Consider the following 17587-nt stretch of genomic DNA (forward strand, 5'->3'; position numbering starts at 1 on the left):
ACTTATCAGATCCTGTCAAGAAAATTTAGATCCATCTCCACTCCAACATAGACGCAACTTTCGCGGCAAATTGCTCAAGCAAGTGAAGCCGTTTGATACGTCGCAATCAACCCTTTTCTCAAGTCCTAGCCTTCAGGAGCGTGGGATAGGGGGGCGACCCCGCGTGGTCAATGGTCTCGATGAGCGTAGCCACTGCTGGATGCATCCCAGCAGCAATCACCCTTTCCATCCACTCTTTGATCGAGACGACATCGTACGGTCGCCCCTCTTGCTTCTCCAGACCGAGCTCGTCGAGCTGGTCCATAGGAATGGTGAGATCGCCAACGTTGTTCACATACGTCACTCCGCCGGCCGATTGAGGCCTTTTGTTCAGCAGTCCTTGCACAATGTCGGTACACACGCTGTGTACATTAACAAGATCAAAACGACCTCGCATATGCACAATGCGAGGGACAGCGCGGATCTTGTGGGAATAGAAAATCAGAGTATTCACCCAGTCGAACTCCGCGCGCTCCGTAGTGGCGTCGTCGCCTTCGCGGATAATCGTCGAAGGGCGATGGATCCATACTTGGAGGCCGTACAGGGCGTTTGTCTTTTCAAGCATGTACTCCGATACCCACTTGCCGCACATATAGCCATGGGAACCGTCGGCGGAGGGAAGATGGCCGCTCGATGTCACAGATACTTCTGGGAAGGCGTCAAGGTCCGCGAAGAGCGCTACGCCAGCGGAAGAGACGTAGTGGAGCGGTATCATGCGAGTCAGGCAGTGACGAGCGAGCAGACGCGTAGATTCGACGTTCGATTTGCGGACGGCGGAGTAGTATTTCAGATGCGAAGTGTCGGAGCCGTTGTGGATGACCGCATCGACCTCGGAGAAGATGGCCACTAGCTGTGTCTCGGAGAGGTTGAAGCTGCTGTGACTGAGATCTCCCTCGTAGTACACAATGCGATCACTAGGAGGGGGAATTTCATTTGATCTCAAGCGCTCTGCGAGTCTGCGCACGGCAATACAGATGACCTTGGTGATGGATGGTTCGTTCAGCAGAGTCTGCAAGAGGTGATGGCCCAAAAGACCGCTGACGCCGGTAAGCAGGACGACGCTAGGCTGAGTTCGAGGTGGAGACGCTGAAGGCAAGATAGTGATATTTCGCGGCGGCTCGCATTCGGCATTCCAATAGACTTTGCCTGACGGAGCCTCGTCCTGCGACGACGGCATTTCGGCTGGAGTAGTAGCGGCAGATGTGTTGTCCGTGGTGTCAACTCTGTCACTCGAGAGGTTGCTCGACGACTCGTCCTGGCTGGACGACGAGCCGTGGCCAATGTTGGGCACCAGTTGTGATGGGATACCTTCGACCGCAAGCTCCACCAGGGTGGCCATTTGCACATCGTCGTTCATGATCTTCAGCACAGGGATGTTGACCTGGAAATTCTTGAGAAACCAGGCTCGGATGTCGACAGAAATCAGCGAGTCCAAGCCAAGGTACGAGGTGTCGCTGTTCATGAGCTCGTCGTCACCAGTCGTTTGCTGGAGCAGCTTGCGTAGCTTGATACCGAAACTGCATTTGATCACGTCGAATACATCCTCGACGGTGCCGCACGCTTGTAGTTGGTCATGGATGGAAGCTGCATTGCTCTGATCCGCGCCACTGTCCTCGGTCGATGTCTGATGAACGATGAAGCGCGCAAACTTGGGGTTTGAGTACCACTGCGGAATGTATTGCGCATCTGGCGTGATGTCGAGCAATCCCTAGGGTGCAAAGTCAGCTCATTGTCACATGGCTGCTGCTGTACAGTTCTCTCCGTCCTTCTGACCACGACTTACCGTAGAGATCTCTGGTCCGTTGCCAGAGTCAACGTAGCCCGCTTCCAGCGCTTCGGCGAAAATTTGGTGAAAGTCTTCTTCAGAGAGATGCATCATGGCCATCTTGGCGACAGTCAAGTCCAGCTGTCGATCAGACTGCGTAATGTAGCCGGCGCCGATGACTGCGCCTACGTTGACGCACGTTGCATTCAAGCCCCGTTTTCGACGCTGTCCAGCGACGCCGCACATTCCCATGTTGGCGGCCGCGTAGTTCGCTTGCCCAACATTGCCAATAACACAGTTGATGGACGACATGAGCACAAAGAAGTCAAGGTCAACTTGGTCGAAGATACGGTCAAGGTGAATGCTGCCGAGAACTTTGGGTCGGATGACATCCTGCACGTGTCCGATCTCCATGTTCCGGACGGATACGTCTCGAAGGACCATGGCGCCGTTGAGTACACCGACTATGGGCGGCAATGCAGCAACTATGTTCTTATGAACGGCGCGCAGTGCCGATTCATTGGTCACATCGCTACGCGGCTGTTAGCAACTCTCCCTGTACGCGGTTGTGGAGCCTGCAAGTTACTCACCAGGACATGATTTCGACTCTCGCCCCATTTCGCCTGTGACTCTCGATCCATGCCGGTTCTACTTTGGGATTGCGGCTGGTAAGCACGAGATACCTACACCCGCGGTCGATCATCCAATCGCACAGGCTGACACCCAGCGCTCCCGACATGCCGCAGAGCCAGTATGTCTTGTCTGGTTTGAACATGGGCTCAACGTCGAAACGAGCGAATCGGCCGTTGATGCATGGAAGAGTTGACGCCGCAGTCCAGTCGATGACAGTCTGTGGATCGATTGGTCGCTCTCCGCTCGTGAGGTCGTCAAGGCCTACGACATTTACCACATGCCCCACATCAGTCTTGTCCAGACTCTGAACGTTTGCAACGGCTGTACTTAGCATGCCATGGAATGAATCGGAAGCCTCTCTACCGTCCTCGGTGGCTGCAACAGGGAACCAAAGATTCGTGGCTGTTTCCGTGCGACAATGCGGTGGCAGACTGGCGAGAATCCCTCTCTCGTTCTCTGAGTCGACCCATTCGAGCCCAGCAAAGCAGGCTGTGCGCTGAGAAACGAGATGGCTCAGTTCAGAGCGTCCTGAGAGAGGCGGCACTTTGATCCACGAACTTGGAACTGGCTCCGTCAACTTGTCTGTTACGAACGTTGCCGTGACTTGCTTTCCGCAGGCAGCTGCACTGATGGATCTGGCAATGGCCACAGGAGGGTTATGGAGGACAATTTCTTGCCCCGTGGTCAGGGGGTCGAGAATGGCCATGGTGATCAGCTCCACGGCGTTCAGCGCAAGGAAGTCCTCCTCGGAGCGCCCGACGATCTTGACAGGAACCGCCGATTGCGCAGCGATCCTGAACCGGGACATCAGAGTAGAAACAAGAGCAAGATATCGCTTTCCGTCAGCATCGACACCGAGCACAAGGTACTTGGGACCTCGAGGTGTCTTCAGCGCAGACATGGTGGTGCATACAGTCTCGAGCTCAATAGAGCCTTCAACGATCTCTGCAAAATCCTCGAATCTCGACACCTGCCTGACGCTGTAGTCATTGGCGTCCATTTGTAGCTCAATCCTCGACGTTGCAAGGTCTATCTTGTGCTCTATTGGGCGCTGGATGGAGTTGTATCGACTGTTCGCGGCGGATATTGGAATCATTCGAGGCACCAGAGGTTGGCCCCGAGCATTGATGATGATCTCGGGCTCGCTGGTGTAGAGAATGCTCTTCTCTTCAAGTCCCTGAGCATGGTAGCGCACGAGGCTTTCAGCAATGGCTTGCGCCTGCGTCGAGTTGATTTTGGCAATGTCAATGAATTGAAGGCGTAGTTCCTCGAGCTCATGCACTGCGGACCGGCCGAATCCGACCACCATATTGCTGTATGGTTGGTCTTGGAGTCGACCACTGGTGACCCACACTAATGTGCGCTCCACTTCGAACAGCTTCCGGAAAGCAAGCCATCGTCCCTCAGTGATATCCTGGAAGACTGGCTGATCCAGGTCCGATAAGCTGAGCACCGTGGTATCCGAGTCACAGACGCCGAAGTCTACATCTTCCAAGGTCTCAAAGCGAATAATCTGCGCGGCGGCACCAGAGAGAGTACGCTCAACCTCTGTACAAAGACGCTCAACTGGATCCTTCGCTCCGCCGATGATAGCTAGTCTGGGCATCGACACGGCAGTCGTGTGGGTCAAGGGCTCTCGTATGAACTCTACGCGATCGTCGACTGCCTGGGAGACGAAGAGGATAACACCAAACGTCTCCAGAAAGTTTGCAGGAGCCATAGTGTCCAATCCCGAGAATCCCGTCCGCTTCAGACATGCATCCCACTGCGGAACTGTAACAAACGGGGACAGATTGCGGCCTTCGTCCACACCCAGCCACCAGCCGGGAAGGGCGCCGAAGATGAAGCCGTCTCCAGACTGTAGAGGTCCGTCGCTGCTCCCTTCACCGATGACCAGGAATCCTCCAGGCTTGAGGAGGCGGCGCAGATTGCGCATCGTCTTGTCCAGCTGAGCCGTAGCATGGACCACGAGGGAGGCGACGACGACGTCGTACCCACCTTCTTCAAACCCTTGAGTCAGAGGGTCCTTCTCTGCGTCCAACACCTTGAAAACCATTCGCTCTCTCCAGCTTGAGAAGATTTCGGCAGCGTTTTCAAAGAAGGACGATGATACATCGGTAAAGGTAAGTCGGTCGAACGACTGGTCGATGGCTTTCAAAATATTCTTGGTAGCGCCACCAGTGCCTGCACCCACCTCGAGGATGCTTAAGTGTGGGTGTCGATCGGTAATCTGCTTCACGGTTTGTGCCAACCAGCGCGACGACTGCATCGTTCCAAAGCCGTGAGCGTAGTACTGGTCTAGCAGACCCGATGAGCGGAAGTGCTCAAGCATGGTCGTCTCGCCCGTGAAGACGCGTGGCATGGTGTTGCCGACCAGCAGCATAATTTGAACATCGGAATTGTCCTCGAACCTAGAGAAAAATAGTCAGCGAGAGACGCAAAACCATCTAGCGGATGTCTTTACCCATTTGATGTGACGTCTCGCAGCACGTCCTCGATCGTGTCCTGCATCCACTCCTGTTTTCCGTACTGATGCTTGCCAGTGCCCAAAAGCTGGGTCATGTGTCTGGCGTAACGCAAGTAGTGGCAAAGCGGCGCCTCTGACCTTGCTGGCGAGTCCTCGGGTACATCTGAGTCGAACTGTCGCAGGAAGTAGGAAGCAATGCGGCTGAGAGTCCACAGCAACTTGACGTCGCGGTCAGTCACAGGGATGCCCTCGGCCGCTTGATGTCCATCAGGGGCAGCGAGCGTCCAGTCCATCTTGTAAAAGACATTGCGATCATGAGCAGCCGAGGCGCCCAGGGGCTTGAAATGCACGCGATCGGCTTGAACGGCAGCATTCGTACACTCGTTGGTGTATATGTTCACTGATCCAGAGAAGCCATTGCCAGGCGTAGCACGATCTAGCCGCCCACATGTCGAATCGACCGCATCGTGAGTCTGAACAGAGGGACAGGATTGGGCGAAAATGGATGGGTTGACTCGGATCTTGGCGACGCCGGTGGGGAGGTGCAAATTCCGAAGTTGGTCGTCGCCTGGATAACTGTACGCGAGCAGGACAGATTGGAAAGCTGCGTCGAGGGTGACGGGATGAATCAAAAAGGAGTCGACATCATCCACATCCGGTCTGACAGCCATACACTGCGCCTTCCCCAACTTCCTGCTCAAGCCGTCTAGGGAGCGGAATGGACCAGTAAAGTTGTACCCCATGGACTCCATGAAGCCGTACAAGCGACTCTGCTCTACGGGGATCAAGTGGGGAGGCGTCGGTTCGCGCTCGGGGAGCGCAGAGGACGAGGCATCACCTAAAAATACCTTTACCTCCGCCTGGGCAGCCAGCACAAAGTCGGCGTTCTGACCTCCACTTGCAGCGGAATACAGAAAATTGGCCACGATCTCGTCTTTTTGCGGTCGATGGACGTGAGAAAGCTCAATCAAAACTTCAACAGGGGCATCCTCACTTTCAAATACGACGGCCTGGTGTATTTGAAAGTCGGCAAGCTCGATCAGTCGAAGGCTGCTGGTGTCGTCGACAAGCCGTCTGGCCGCTTCAATGGCCGTGCATGCATATCCGGCCGCAGGGAAAACCGTTTGTGTCTGAACTTGGTGTCCGGGCAGCCATGAGATCTCGCTTGGCTTCAGGATGTTCTTCCAGCGAAGATGATGGGGCGCACTGTCTGGACTGGTATGGCCTAGCAAGGGATGGAAAGGCGCCTGGCGCAAGCGCATCTTGCGAGAGCGGCGCGATTCATGCCAGTACGAGCCCTCGTGGTTCCAGCGATACGAGGGTAGATCCTGGAGGACGGTATACCGCTGCGGCTGCTGAGATGCCAACATGGCTGTTTCGCAGGCGGCTAGATGGATGGAAGCCTTGTCCAGATGCGTCCACAAAAATCCCAAAGAAGCAGAGAAGGCTTCAACGGCGTTGTTGCCACGCACCAACGTCCCTTGATACTGCAATGACTTCTGTAGCACTTCCTCCATGACTTGCATCGCAGGCGCTTGCAGAGCTGCGTGGCTCCCTACCTCTAACGCCACGTCAAATGTGATGTCGCTCGACAGGGCGGCGGTGAGCGCCTGGGAGAAAAGTACAGGACGTCCCATGTTCTCCGCCCAGTACTGTCCACCGAGTTGAAAGGTTTGATCGACACGTTCCCCGCTACGTACCGAAGAAAACCAAGCACACTGCTGCTTAGGGGGGGTCTGCCCTGTGACGCGAACGGCCTTGAGCGAAGCCACGTACTCCTCCAAGCACGGCTGCATATGCGTCGAATGGTAGGCTTGGTCTACTCGGAGGCGACGGTGGAACTTGCCCTCGTCTTCCAAGATCAGCTGCATCTCCTCAATAGCGTCCACGTCGCCGGACAGAGTGAGGCTGGAGGAGGAATTGACCGCGGCGATGTCCACGCGACCGGCAAAATCCTCCGAACGGCAGAGCTCCAGTGCATCTTCCCACGACGTTCCCACGGCGAACATGGCCCCGGCGATATCCCCGTTTGGGGAGCGAGCGCGGGCACAGTGTAGACCGCGGTAGTAAGCGATGTACATAGCATCCTTGGCTGTCAAGAAGCCTGCAGCATATGCAGCAGCAATTTCTCCAGATGAATGGCCGACCACGGCGTGGAAGCGTACATTCGCTTCTTGGAGAAGGTCGACCAACATGATCTGCACCGCCGTGCACAGCGGTTGAGAAATGGCTGCCTCGCCAATCCGAGACTGCGACGCAGGTGCGAGCAACTCGCTCACCAACGACCAACTTGGCCGATCTGATGACGGGAGCAGCTTCAAGTACGCCTCGATCTCGTCGATAATCGCTCGAGCGCGGGGAGACGCATGCAGAAGCTCCGACCCCATCGCCGCGTATTGGGCACCCTGACCAGTGAAAATGCCCAGGATGCGGGACGTGTGTCCAGCTCGTAATAGATTGCGGTGGCCGACACCAGATTCGGAAGCTTCCAATCGTCCTAGTATCCGCTCACGCAATATTTCCGGTGACGAGGTTGCGGGAAAGCTGATGCGGTGACTGAATATCGATCTGCGTTGGCGAAGGGTGTATGCAAGGTCACTCATGCTCAAATCGGGATGAAGAGCCAGGTACTCAGCAAAGGCGTTCAGGTTGGCCACTAGGCTTTTCCCCGAGCCAGCTGAGAAGACGAAGGGTGTCAGAGGCCCGCCTGACTGTTTCCCTCCTGTAACAGTATCAGTTTGGTAGCTCTCTAGGATGGCGTGGGCATTGGTGCCGCCGAAGCCGAAGCTGTTCACTGAGGCCCGTCGGGGTTCGTGCGCAGGCAGCGTGGGCCATGCAGAGGCAGTAGTGGGGATCTGCAGCGAATCGTAAAAGGGGGCGATTTTAGGATTCAGCTTCTCGAACAGCAAGTTGGGAGGAACGATCGAGTGCTGAATAGCCAATGCTGCTTTCATAACAGCAGCAATCCCAGCAGTGCCCTCGGTATGGCCCAGTACGGTCTTGAGAGAGCCCACATATAGTGGCTTGCCGTCGTAGCTGGTCTGGCCGTTGCCGAAGGTGCTGCTAATGGCCTCTGCCTCTATGGGATCACCAGCCGGGGTGCCAGTGCCGTGCGCCTCGAAATACTGCGGGCGGTCTGCTGCATTTTCCAAATCGAGGCCTGCCTTGGCGTAGGTCTTTTGCATCAGCGAGCGCTGGGCTGTGGCACTGGGCATAGTGATGCCACCAGTAGCACCATCTTGGTTCACGGCCGTTTCGCGGATGACACATAAGATGTTGTCTCCGTCCTCTACGGCGCTACTCAGCGTTTTGAGCACCAATGCCCCGACGCCGTCTCCTCTGGCATCTGATCGTCTGTCAGCGTCAAGTAGATTAATGGCGTGATGTTATCCCATGCAGACGTACATCCATTTGCATCCTGATCCCACATCCTACTCAAGCCATCCGGAGACAGCATTCGCACCTTGCTCTCGATGATGTAGCTCTCTGGTCCTAGGATGAGATTCGCTCCGCAGGCGATCGCCACCCTCGAGTCTCCTGCACGCAGCGTCTGCACTGCTTGATGCACAGCAACGAGACTGGACGAACAGGCGGTGTCAATCGTCATGGAAGCCCCATGCCAGTTGAAGAAGTACGAAATACGATTCGACAGGATAGCCCGCGACGTTCCAACTGCGAAATACGTTGGGGCCAGGTCCAAATCGCGGAGGAGCATTGCTTCGTAGTCGCCGCCCATTACACCGGCATAGACGGCAGTGTCACTGTCACGCAAGGCATCAATGCTGATTCCCCCATTTTCCAGAGACTCGTAGACCGTCTCGAGCAGAAGGCGCTGTTGTGGATCCATGGCTTGACTTTCCATTGCGTTGATGCTGAAAAACTCTGCGTCGAAGGCGCTAACATCTTGGTCCAGTAGATACGAGTGCGCAACGTTACTGTGGCCATGATGGGCGTGGTTTTGATGGTAGAAGCCATCGGCACTGAAGCGTGAGGCCGGGATTCTGCGTCGAACATCGCGTGGCTCGCGTATGAGTTGCCAGAGCTTGGATGGGGAGGTTGCGTCGCCAGCGAAACGACAGGCGCTGCCGACAATGGCAATAGGCTCGTTTCTTGTCGCCATCATGCTTAATTCCGCATCATACGCGGGAGCTTCATCACAGACACCTAAATATGCTCCAAGGCGTTTGAAGGCTCACCGATACACCCCAAATCTCACTCCAATATTAATGTCTGTCAGCATCTGGCGTGCCGACTTGGGTCGCCAAACGATCCTCATCAAGCCTTGGTGTCGAAGCGAGGATTCCCGATATCGTTGCATATGCAACGTGGAAGTAAGGGAAGACAGACCCCCGGGCACCGAGGGTTATGCAAAAGCCGCAAGAGCTCCCCCATTAGGTACGAAGGAGTTGCCTGCTCACGCACCTGGAACAACACGGAGGGCAAAAGTGTCAGCCCGGTTCCGACCCACAGTTCAGCCTCACCCGGCTTTGTGGAGTAAGGCTGCATCCGTGCTTCACCAAAGGGGCCTGACTTGGGAGACAGAGATGGGATTGCTTTTGCAGATGCGATTGACTGGATGAATAGCTAAATCACAGATCCAAATCACACACTGCACAGTCGCGCTCAGTATTGCAACAGACGCGCCACGAGCTTTTTGCCTGCGAACTCTCCACGCCGCATCATTTCTACCGCCTTGACTAACCCCCCAAGCCCCCCTTCGACTTCGTGGACAAGTTGTGGCTTGATTATCTTGTTGTCTAGGAGCCACTGAACTTCTCGAGCCCAGGTAATCCCCACCGCATGTAATGATGCGTTCGCAGCGCGTGCATAGGATGCATGGCCCAAGTCTACGTCGTGTCCCAACATCTCAAAGCCCATGACAATCTTGACTTTCACCGCCTTCCGCGTTCTCCACGCCTCTGGCAAGTCTTCCAGACATGCATATCGAGCGCCGGTTCTCGAGAGGACGGAGAAGCACGTGGCTGCGGAGATGTCGTCGGTGATGCAATCCAATGCGTGCTTGATCGGAAAGCCGTTGGCGAGCGTCTTGATCTGCTCGGTGCAGTTTGGTGAAGTGTAGTCGGCAGTGCCGATGGCCCCATATTCCTTGACCCGCGCAGCGGATGCTTGCGAGCAGACAGCAATAGGGTGGTAGCCAGACCTGGTGAGTGAAATCAGCCACAGAGAACATAACGGCGACTGCGGTCGTGACTTACGACTTCAACATCTGGATGGCAATGACGCCCGTGGCGGTTGCACCGCCATATACAAGCACGTAGACCGGCTTCTCGCTCACCACTGGACGTGTTGGTGTTCCAGACAGATTCAAGGCGTCTGAGTCTCCCAGCGCCATGGCCACCGTACCCCAGCCGATAGCACCAAGGGCAGCTGCCTGACATTCGTTCATACCGTCGGGCAGTGCAAGCATCTGTCTCGAATCTGCGACAACCCATTGCGCGAATGCTCCGTTTTGGGGATTGTTCTTATCCACGCGGTAAGGAAACACTGCTCCGCATATCTTCGTGCCAGGAGTGTGGATGGCCTCGGACCCTGCTTCCACGACGACTCCGCAAAAGTCGCAACCAATGACATTTCCTTCCATGTAGAAGTGTGTGATCATCTTCCAGTCTGTTGGATTGCCGCTCGCTGCGACCACGCGAACCAGGACATCGTGGGGAGACGAGATCTTTGGGACAGAGACATCGTCGCGAACCAATATTGGGAGGTCTGACTTTGAAGACGAATCATCTTTCCACTGAACCACAGCGCTTTGCCTGCTGGGCGCTGGCATGGTAGGCGAGCAACTCAAGTACTGTCAGTGCGACGGCCAACAACATCAAGCGCGAGATCTGTCAAGCGGCAATCTCACCTCTCTCTGACCGCTTCCAGTGAATAAATCGGAAGTCAGGCCCTCACTCGACTTCAGTACCAAATGTGAGTCGAAACTATTCTTGTCAGCCCGTCGCCGAAGGAATCGTCACCTACGTCCAGATCATGTTCGCGATGATTTAATTAGCCGATATTACAGTAAATAGAAACTCTCAATATAGAATAAACATATTTAACGGGACTTCTAACTTTAGTAGCTGCAATCAAGGCCGCCCGTAGCGTTGTAGGGTTGTAGGGCTGTACTGCTACAGAGTTTGGGATAAACACCGCGCTGACCGAAACTTAACGAACTTGCAGAGCATCCTCTGCATCTGTGCGATACCCCCATCTGTGCTAGGCTTACTTCTGAACGCCGAATACAGCCCTGCTCCTCCGTCCTACATATGCAGATGATTCTCTTTATCATCGCATCCTCGCTCATCAGCATGAAGGCACTCATGCAGTCTAGAACATCCTTCTCGGAAGATAATCCCAGGGCAAATGTCATATAACGCAGACGACAGTAAATTTTACGATGGATTGATTGAATTCGCACTCTCTTCCTCTACGGCAACCACCATCTGCAAAGCGATGAATGATCACGTCAACACTGCTGCGGTCATACCAACCTTGCCTGAATTTCAAACGCTCGCTTCATGCACAGGGGGACATACTGCCGCATGTCCGAGATTGATGCGCCTTTGAAACACATGCTCTGCACACGCACTCACCGTGCCGAGGTGAACATGGACAGAATTACGTGTACTTAGCGACCTGCTCTTCTGACCAAGCCCAAAACTTGGCGGAGTGGCCATTTCCACCTTCTGCTTCCGATTTCCTCGCCGCTTCCAAGTCAGGCCTCAGGCGATAGAAGCGTCCCCACGGCACCACTTGATGAGAATGTCAATCAGGTCTCTTTTCAAGCCTAGAAATGCAGTGCAACTTACCCCAATCGCCAGTCTGCTCTATTGTGATCTTGCTGGAGAGTGCGGAGAAAAGCTCAGTATAGGCGCCGTAGCGCGGCGGGTACAAGACTAGAGTGTTGAGGACACGCTTGAAGAGGGCGCCGCCGTCGCGGTAGAGCTCCGAGCTCAGATGACCCGGATTGCACGGTACGCTCACGACGCCGTCGTTTCTGTGCCGCTTGGCAAATTCCACCGCGTAGAGCCAGTTGCCTGCCTTGCTGAGGCCATAACGCTCGAGCGGCTTCAAAGAAGGCCAGTAGTCGACGTATTTGGTGGTAATGCCGTAGTCCTGCTCCCCGATCATCTCGAGTCCGAGGGATGAAACCCATACGACCCGTACGGTATTTGCAGGCTCGGCCTTCGCCGTCGCTACAAGCTTGGGCGTCAGAAGCTTGGTAAAGAGGAACTGGCCGAGGACATTGACACCGAGATGGATTTCATGACCTTGTGCTGTAGTGTTGTTGGGTGACTGCGCCGCGAGCGCCTGCACAGCAGCGTTGTTGATCAGACCGTGGAGCTTCGTGTCCGTAAATTGATTCACTGAAGCCTTGACAGTCGACAAATCCGCCAGGTCCAGCTTTTGATAGACGAGTTCGCCGTCAGATTGAGGCCACGACTTCTTGATATCCGCTATGGCATCCGTCGTCTTGTCTTCTGAGCGGGCAGCGAGATAGACTTTGGCATTTTTTGAATATAGCAGCGAGGCCACCTCTTTACCGACGCCTGATCCGCTCTTTCTGGTCAGTTGCGTGGGAAAAGTACTAGTGAAGGGTTGCGTGCTCTCGCCCACCTGTGTTGGCCCCGGTGACAATGTACACTCTGCCAGTGAGGTCTGGCATCTCTTTCTCCGTGTACTGCGGCGCAGGGGGGTACATCTGGGCCAAAAAACTGCGAATTCCCGGGCCTGTGGGCCTTGCAGGTTTCGACGTACTGGCCATATCTCTGCGTTTTCGTCGGAGCGCTCGAAGGAATCTGGACTGGGATACTTGGATAAAATGTGATGGAGCAAGGAGATGGTTTTTCTCGATGTGTTGTCGAGAGGAACAGAGAACAACGTGCGGCTCCCACAAAAGTTACGGGGTCGTCGGGTTTTCAAAGGGAGCTGCAGAGCTGCAGAGCTGCAGAGCTGACGTTGAATCCCGCCGCTAAAGATCAGTGATAAGGCTGACACCTACTGCTTGTCCATCTCTGAGACAACGACTTCCACATTTGTTGGTACATCATAATTACGCTGGCGCATCATACTTCACAACGCGAATTGTCCATCGTGAAGCATGGCGTCCTCCGCCTTGCCAAAGGCGCAGGTGATTCCCTTGCATTTCTGGGATGACACGGCCACCTTTCGCGCGGTAGTCATGTACTTTATGATGCGCTTCAACGCTCCACTCTGCCCTTTGAAATTGCAGGCGGCGCTTGCGAAGCTTCTAGCGCGCGACGGATGGCGCAAACTGGGAGCACGCCTGCGCCTGAACGTACTGCGCCTGGCCCCATTCATGTGAAGATTACTGACTGTGACTTAGAAGGCAGGCCATCTCGAATATCATGTGCTCATCGAAACGGATGACCAGAGGCGGGTGCTGCGGTTTCACCATGAAAAGTACGAAATGGCCATCGCTCAGCACCCACTAGCATCGAGACTTCCCAAAGCCTCGTCGCAGCCTGAGATCGTTGGTCGTGCTGAGGACTTTCTCTCGCTCATGCGTCAACCGCACGACCCGGAGAAGCTGGCAGACTACCTCTCCGAAGACGAGCCCATTCTCGGCCTTCACGTCGTTTCCTTCTCTGATGCCACCATTGTGACGCTCAGCTGGCCGCATGTCGCGCTGGACGGTATGGGACGCAAGGCTCTCCTTGACGCTTGGTCGCTTGTGCTGCAGGGCCGAGAAGATGAGGTCTCTGAATTCCATGGCTTCGACGAGGATCCGTTAGCGACGCTGGGGACCAATCCGACTGAGGCGTATGTGCATGAGAGAAAGGCATTTCGCTGGTGGGACATGCTCGTTTTTACGTTCCGTTATCTGGTTGATCAGATTTTCTGGCAACCCAAGGACGAGAGTCGAGTCATCTGTCTTCCAAAGTCCTTTGTCCAGACCTTAAAAGCGCAGGCAGCAGCCGACATTGCTGCAGAGCAACCTAGCGCATATGTTAGCGAAGGGGACGTCATCAGTGTTTGGTGGACGCGGCGAATTGTCTCATGTACCCCAGTGCGGCCATTTCAGACTGTTGCGCTCAATGTTGCATTTGGACTGCGATGGCTGCTTGCCAAAGACCTCCTTCCCGCTGCCAAGGCCTACGTCTCAAATGCAGTGACCTTCGTGCCAACTTTTATGCCGGCCAAGGACGTTTTGAACAAATCTCTGGGGCAAGTGGCGCTCGCTGTGCGCCAGTCTCTCATCTCTCTGGGCACACGAGAACAAGTGGAGGCTCGCCTGGCCATTGATCGAGCTGCACAAGAGAAGACGGGGGGCGGGGCTCTATTTGGAGACCCCTGGATGCACATGGTGGTCTGCACAAATTGGATGAAGGGCAGTTTCTACGACGTAGACCTTTCTGCCGCTGTGATCGGGGATTCTTGCAGCGGAGACAAGGAAAGACAGCAGGGACGACCATCCTACATTCAGCTCCACTCATTTGCTCGTGGTTTCTCCCTGATCAATGGATTTTCGATTACTGGCAAGGACACTGCAGGAAATGTATGGCTGCACTCAGTCCTGCGAAGGGAGTACTGGCAGCGGATCGAACAGGATCTAAGAAGCATCCGCGACGAAGCCAGGAGACACTCTTGATTCGGAGTCGCTCGAAGCTGGTGTTGTACGAACTATTCCTTCTGTTGCTCGAAGCAGGCGCACATACTTGGGAAATCGGTTGCAGCTACCAGTGATGTCTTGATGCAGAGGGGTTACTCAACTATCTTGAGTAAGCTTACGCTGTTGTGGTCCCGCCGATGAAACTCCCATCAAGCGTTAAAGGTTTTTGGCGTTCGTGTCGCCGTACCGACGAACGCTAAGGGCACTAGACAGGCCGTTTTCAGTTTCAAGGCTGAAAACGAATACAACCATGTGATAGGGAGATCTACGTCACTGCTTCCAAGATCGGTCGCTCGCTTTACTAGTCTCAATCATCATAGCCCTGATGACCTGCAATCCTACTGTAACCTACGTCTGACCACCATCGATAGTCGCGCAAGACCGAAGATTGGTACTGAGCGAGGACTAAGGTACAGATGCAGAGTAGATCTTCATTTTCCGACTCTGCAAATGCGCTCAATCCAGCATCTGTAAGCCTGTTGCGTCCGCGATTGCGTCTTTGCTGTACGAGGAACAGTGCCCATTTTGCGAGGGTAATACGGACCATTTGCAAATGGATTCGAGTGGTGATACGTCGGGCACTTCATCGTTTGGAACGCCGAATAGACCCGCGGGCACCGACGAGGCCCGAAGGTTGTCACATTGTTTACACGCATCAGTCGTTTGGGGTACCCAACAACGTCGACATGATCTGCAGGATGCACTAACCTTCTACGTTTTCACAGCTCTCCTTCCTTCGCTTTCATTGCTGGCCGATTAGATGGCGCCGTGTCGTTCGACTCACGCGGCGAGGCCTATTGGAGGATCGCCACGCTTTCGCAAGCAGGGTCATGCAACTTCTTTGGGTCTCAGACCCCTAATACGTGGCAAACACGTGTCGACCAAAGTTTGGTTTAATAAGTTTTGGGCTAGGGGGTTCAGTGGTCTCGCTGCAGTTTGAACAGCAACACGAAACTCAACAATGGCACGACTTAGGTGTTTCGTCTACCTATCGTTACTATCATGTCTCTGCTCTGCTGCACCGGCGGCGACGCAGCACTGCAAAGTCCTGCCTGGCGACGCAGCTTGGCCGTCTTTCACCGCCTGGGAACAATTGAACCGCACAGTAGAAGGTCGTCTGATTGCCACTGTGCCTGAAGCAGCCGTCTGTCATAGAGGCGGCTACGCATTCGCAGCGTACAATGAATCGAGTTGCTCTGCGCTCCAGGTAACTTGGAATGCTCCAGAGACATAGTAAGGCAGTGAGTGCTCAAGAGTCGCATTGCAATCAACTGACCTTCACCTGCTAGTGAGCCCGTTGCCGGAGCCATCATGAACCCATATTATCAAAACCAGACATGCGTACCCTTCACTCCCTTCAACCAGACCTGTACGCTCGGCAACCTCGTCAGCTACTCTATCAATGTAGCATGTGCGGAAGATGTCGCCGCTGGAATTCGATTTGCAGGGGAACACAACATCCGTCTGGTTATCAAAAACACGGGTCACGAGTAAGTTGCCATTGCCCGTGGTCATCCCCGTCACAGGCTTTGTGCGCTTCAGCTGACACAGCATTGCAGCTTTACGGGCGGATCCACGGGAGAGGGTGCACTCGCACTCTGGATGTGGAATTTGAAGTCTAGCACCTTTGTCGATAATTACACTGGTATCGGCGACTATCACGGCCCAGCAATCACGCTTGGCGCTGGGATGGCCGGGTACGAGGCGTACTATGCAGTAAACGCTCGGGGATATCGCATTGTTGGCGGTGATTGTCCTACAGTCGGCATCACGGGAGGTTACGCGCAGGGTGGCGGCCACTCGCTGCTGACCGGCACTTACGGCATGGCATCAGACCAGGTGCTGGAATGGGAGGTTGTCACTGCCAATGGGAGCCATCTTGTTGCCACTCCTTTCCAGAATGCCGATCTGTACTGGGCGATGAGCGGCGGTGGAGGAGGGACCTATGCTGTTGCGCTGAGCATGACGTACAAGATCTATCCCGAAAGCATTGTGGGAAGCGCGACGTTGAGCTTCAACGCCACCGCAAACAGCAACGCAACCTTCACCAAGGCGCTGGAGGCGTGGTGGAAAGCTACACCCAGCATCGTCGATGGGGGCGCCTCCGTCTTGTGGGGGGTCGAAGAGGGAATCTTTCTCCTCGAGGGTACTACCGCCCCAGGTCTGACTGCAGAAGAAGTGGGTCAACTGTTTGCGCCATTCCGACAGACTCTTGGGAACCTCAGTGTCCAATATACTTTCGCAGCCACCCAGTCCCCATCTTATTTCGACCACTTCAGCGCTCAGGTGGGCGGCCTGCCGTACGGGGAGTATACGGGAACGTATCTCGAACACAGCTGGCTAGTTCCTCGGGAGATTCTCGACAACCCCGACAGAGTGTCCAACTTGAGCCAGACGATGATTAACGTGGTGACGGAGGCCAATCCTCAGGCAGGCGATCACATTGGCTGCCAAAGCATGAGTCTCAAGAACGTGCCACCGCAGTACGACAACGCCGTATTCCCCTCTTGGCGCGACACAATCGCCATCTGCCTCGTGAATGCGCTATGGAACTGGACTATCCCGTACTCGGAGATGTTAGAGCGCAAAGCGTACATTGCCCATGTGATAGCCCCGGCCATGCAGGCTGCCACCCCGGGCGGGGGTAGCTACAGGAACGAGGTGGATTCATGGGCTTTCCCGCAGGCTGATACGGCAAAATGGCAGCATGGTTTGTTTGGGGTAAATTACCACCGCCTGAGGGAAATCAAGAGAAAGTGGGACCCAGCATCGCTATTCTACGCAAACATAGCCGTTGGCAGTGAAGATTGGGTTGTAGCTGCCGATGGTCGCTTATGCAGAGCGTAGAAAATTGTCTTTTTAGGGGGTTGATCATATCATCCATATGTTGATGCGTATGACACTGTATACACCATCCTGAAAGCTTCAAGTAAGCAAGGCAAAGGTTTTACCGGATGACTATTCAACTTAGTGCCTAACCAAAGGCTTCCACAGCACCGGTATCGAACGGATCAAGTCCTATCGCACAATGATAAATAGTTTT

General features: G+C 54.7%; 5 protein-coding genes across 5 annotated transcripts; 2 read left to right on the forward strand and 3 right to left on the reverse strand.

Annotated features, from left to right (window-relative positions):
- Positions 1–118: 118 nt before the first annotated feature.
- M409DRAFT_30511 (uncharacterized protein) lies at positions 119–9024 on the reverse strand (the record flags this gene model as incomplete). Its single annotated transcript, XM_033809960.1, has 5 exons — positions 119–1747; positions 1823–2336; positions 2395–4848; positions 4902–8250; positions 8310–9024. 5 exons carry the CDS (start codon positions 9022–9024, stop codon positions 119–121), a joined length of 8661 nt encoding a protein of 2886 aa, XP_033659866.1.
- A 503-nt stretch (positions 9025–9527) lies between these two features.
- On the reverse strand, positions 9528–10695 carry M409DRAFT_30512 (uncharacterized protein; the record flags this gene model as incomplete). Its single annotated transcript, XM_033809961.1, has 2 exons — positions 9528–10065; positions 10121–10695. 2 exons carry the CDS (start codon positions 10693–10695, stop codon positions 9528–9530), a joined length of 1113 nt encoding a protein of 370 aa, XP_033659867.1.
- An 833-nt stretch (positions 10696–11528) lies between these two features.
- Positions 11529–12675, reverse strand: M409DRAFT_30513 (uncharacterized protein; the record flags this gene model as incomplete). The annotated part of the gene is made up of 3 exons (XM_033809962.1): positions 11529–11662; positions 11720–12460; positions 12528–12675. 3 exons carry the CDS (start codon positions 12673–12675, stop codon positions 11529–11531), a joined length of 1023 nt encoding a protein of 340 aa, XP_033659868.1.
- A 336-nt stretch (positions 12676–13011) lies between these two features.
- M409DRAFT_30514 (uncharacterized protein) lies at positions 13012–14523 on the forward strand (the record flags this gene model as incomplete). Its single annotated transcript, XM_033809963.1, has 2 exons — positions 13012–13209; positions 13258–14523. 2 exons carry the CDS (start codon positions 13012–13014, stop codon positions 14521–14523), a joined length of 1464 nt encoding a protein of 487 aa, XP_033659869.1.
- A 982-nt stretch (positions 14524–15505) lies between these two features.
- On the forward strand, positions 15506–17391 carry M409DRAFT_71329 (uncharacterized protein; the record flags this gene model as incomplete). The annotated part of the gene is made up of 3 exons (XM_033819122.1): positions 15506–15777; positions 15834–16034; positions 16104–17391. 3 exons carry the CDS (start codon positions 15506–15508, stop codon positions 17389–17391), a joined length of 1761 nt encoding a protein of 586 aa, XP_033659870.1.
- Positions 17392–17587: the final 196 nt, after the last annotated feature.

Source organism: Zasmidium cellare (genome assembly GCF_010093935.1).
Source record: "Zasmidium cellare ATCC 36951 unplaced genomic scaffold M409scaffold_66, whole genome shotgun sequence".
Classification (NCBI taxonomy): Eukaryota; Fungi; Ascomycota; class Dothideomycetes; order Mycosphaerellales; family Mycosphaerellaceae; genus Zasmidium; species Zasmidium cellare.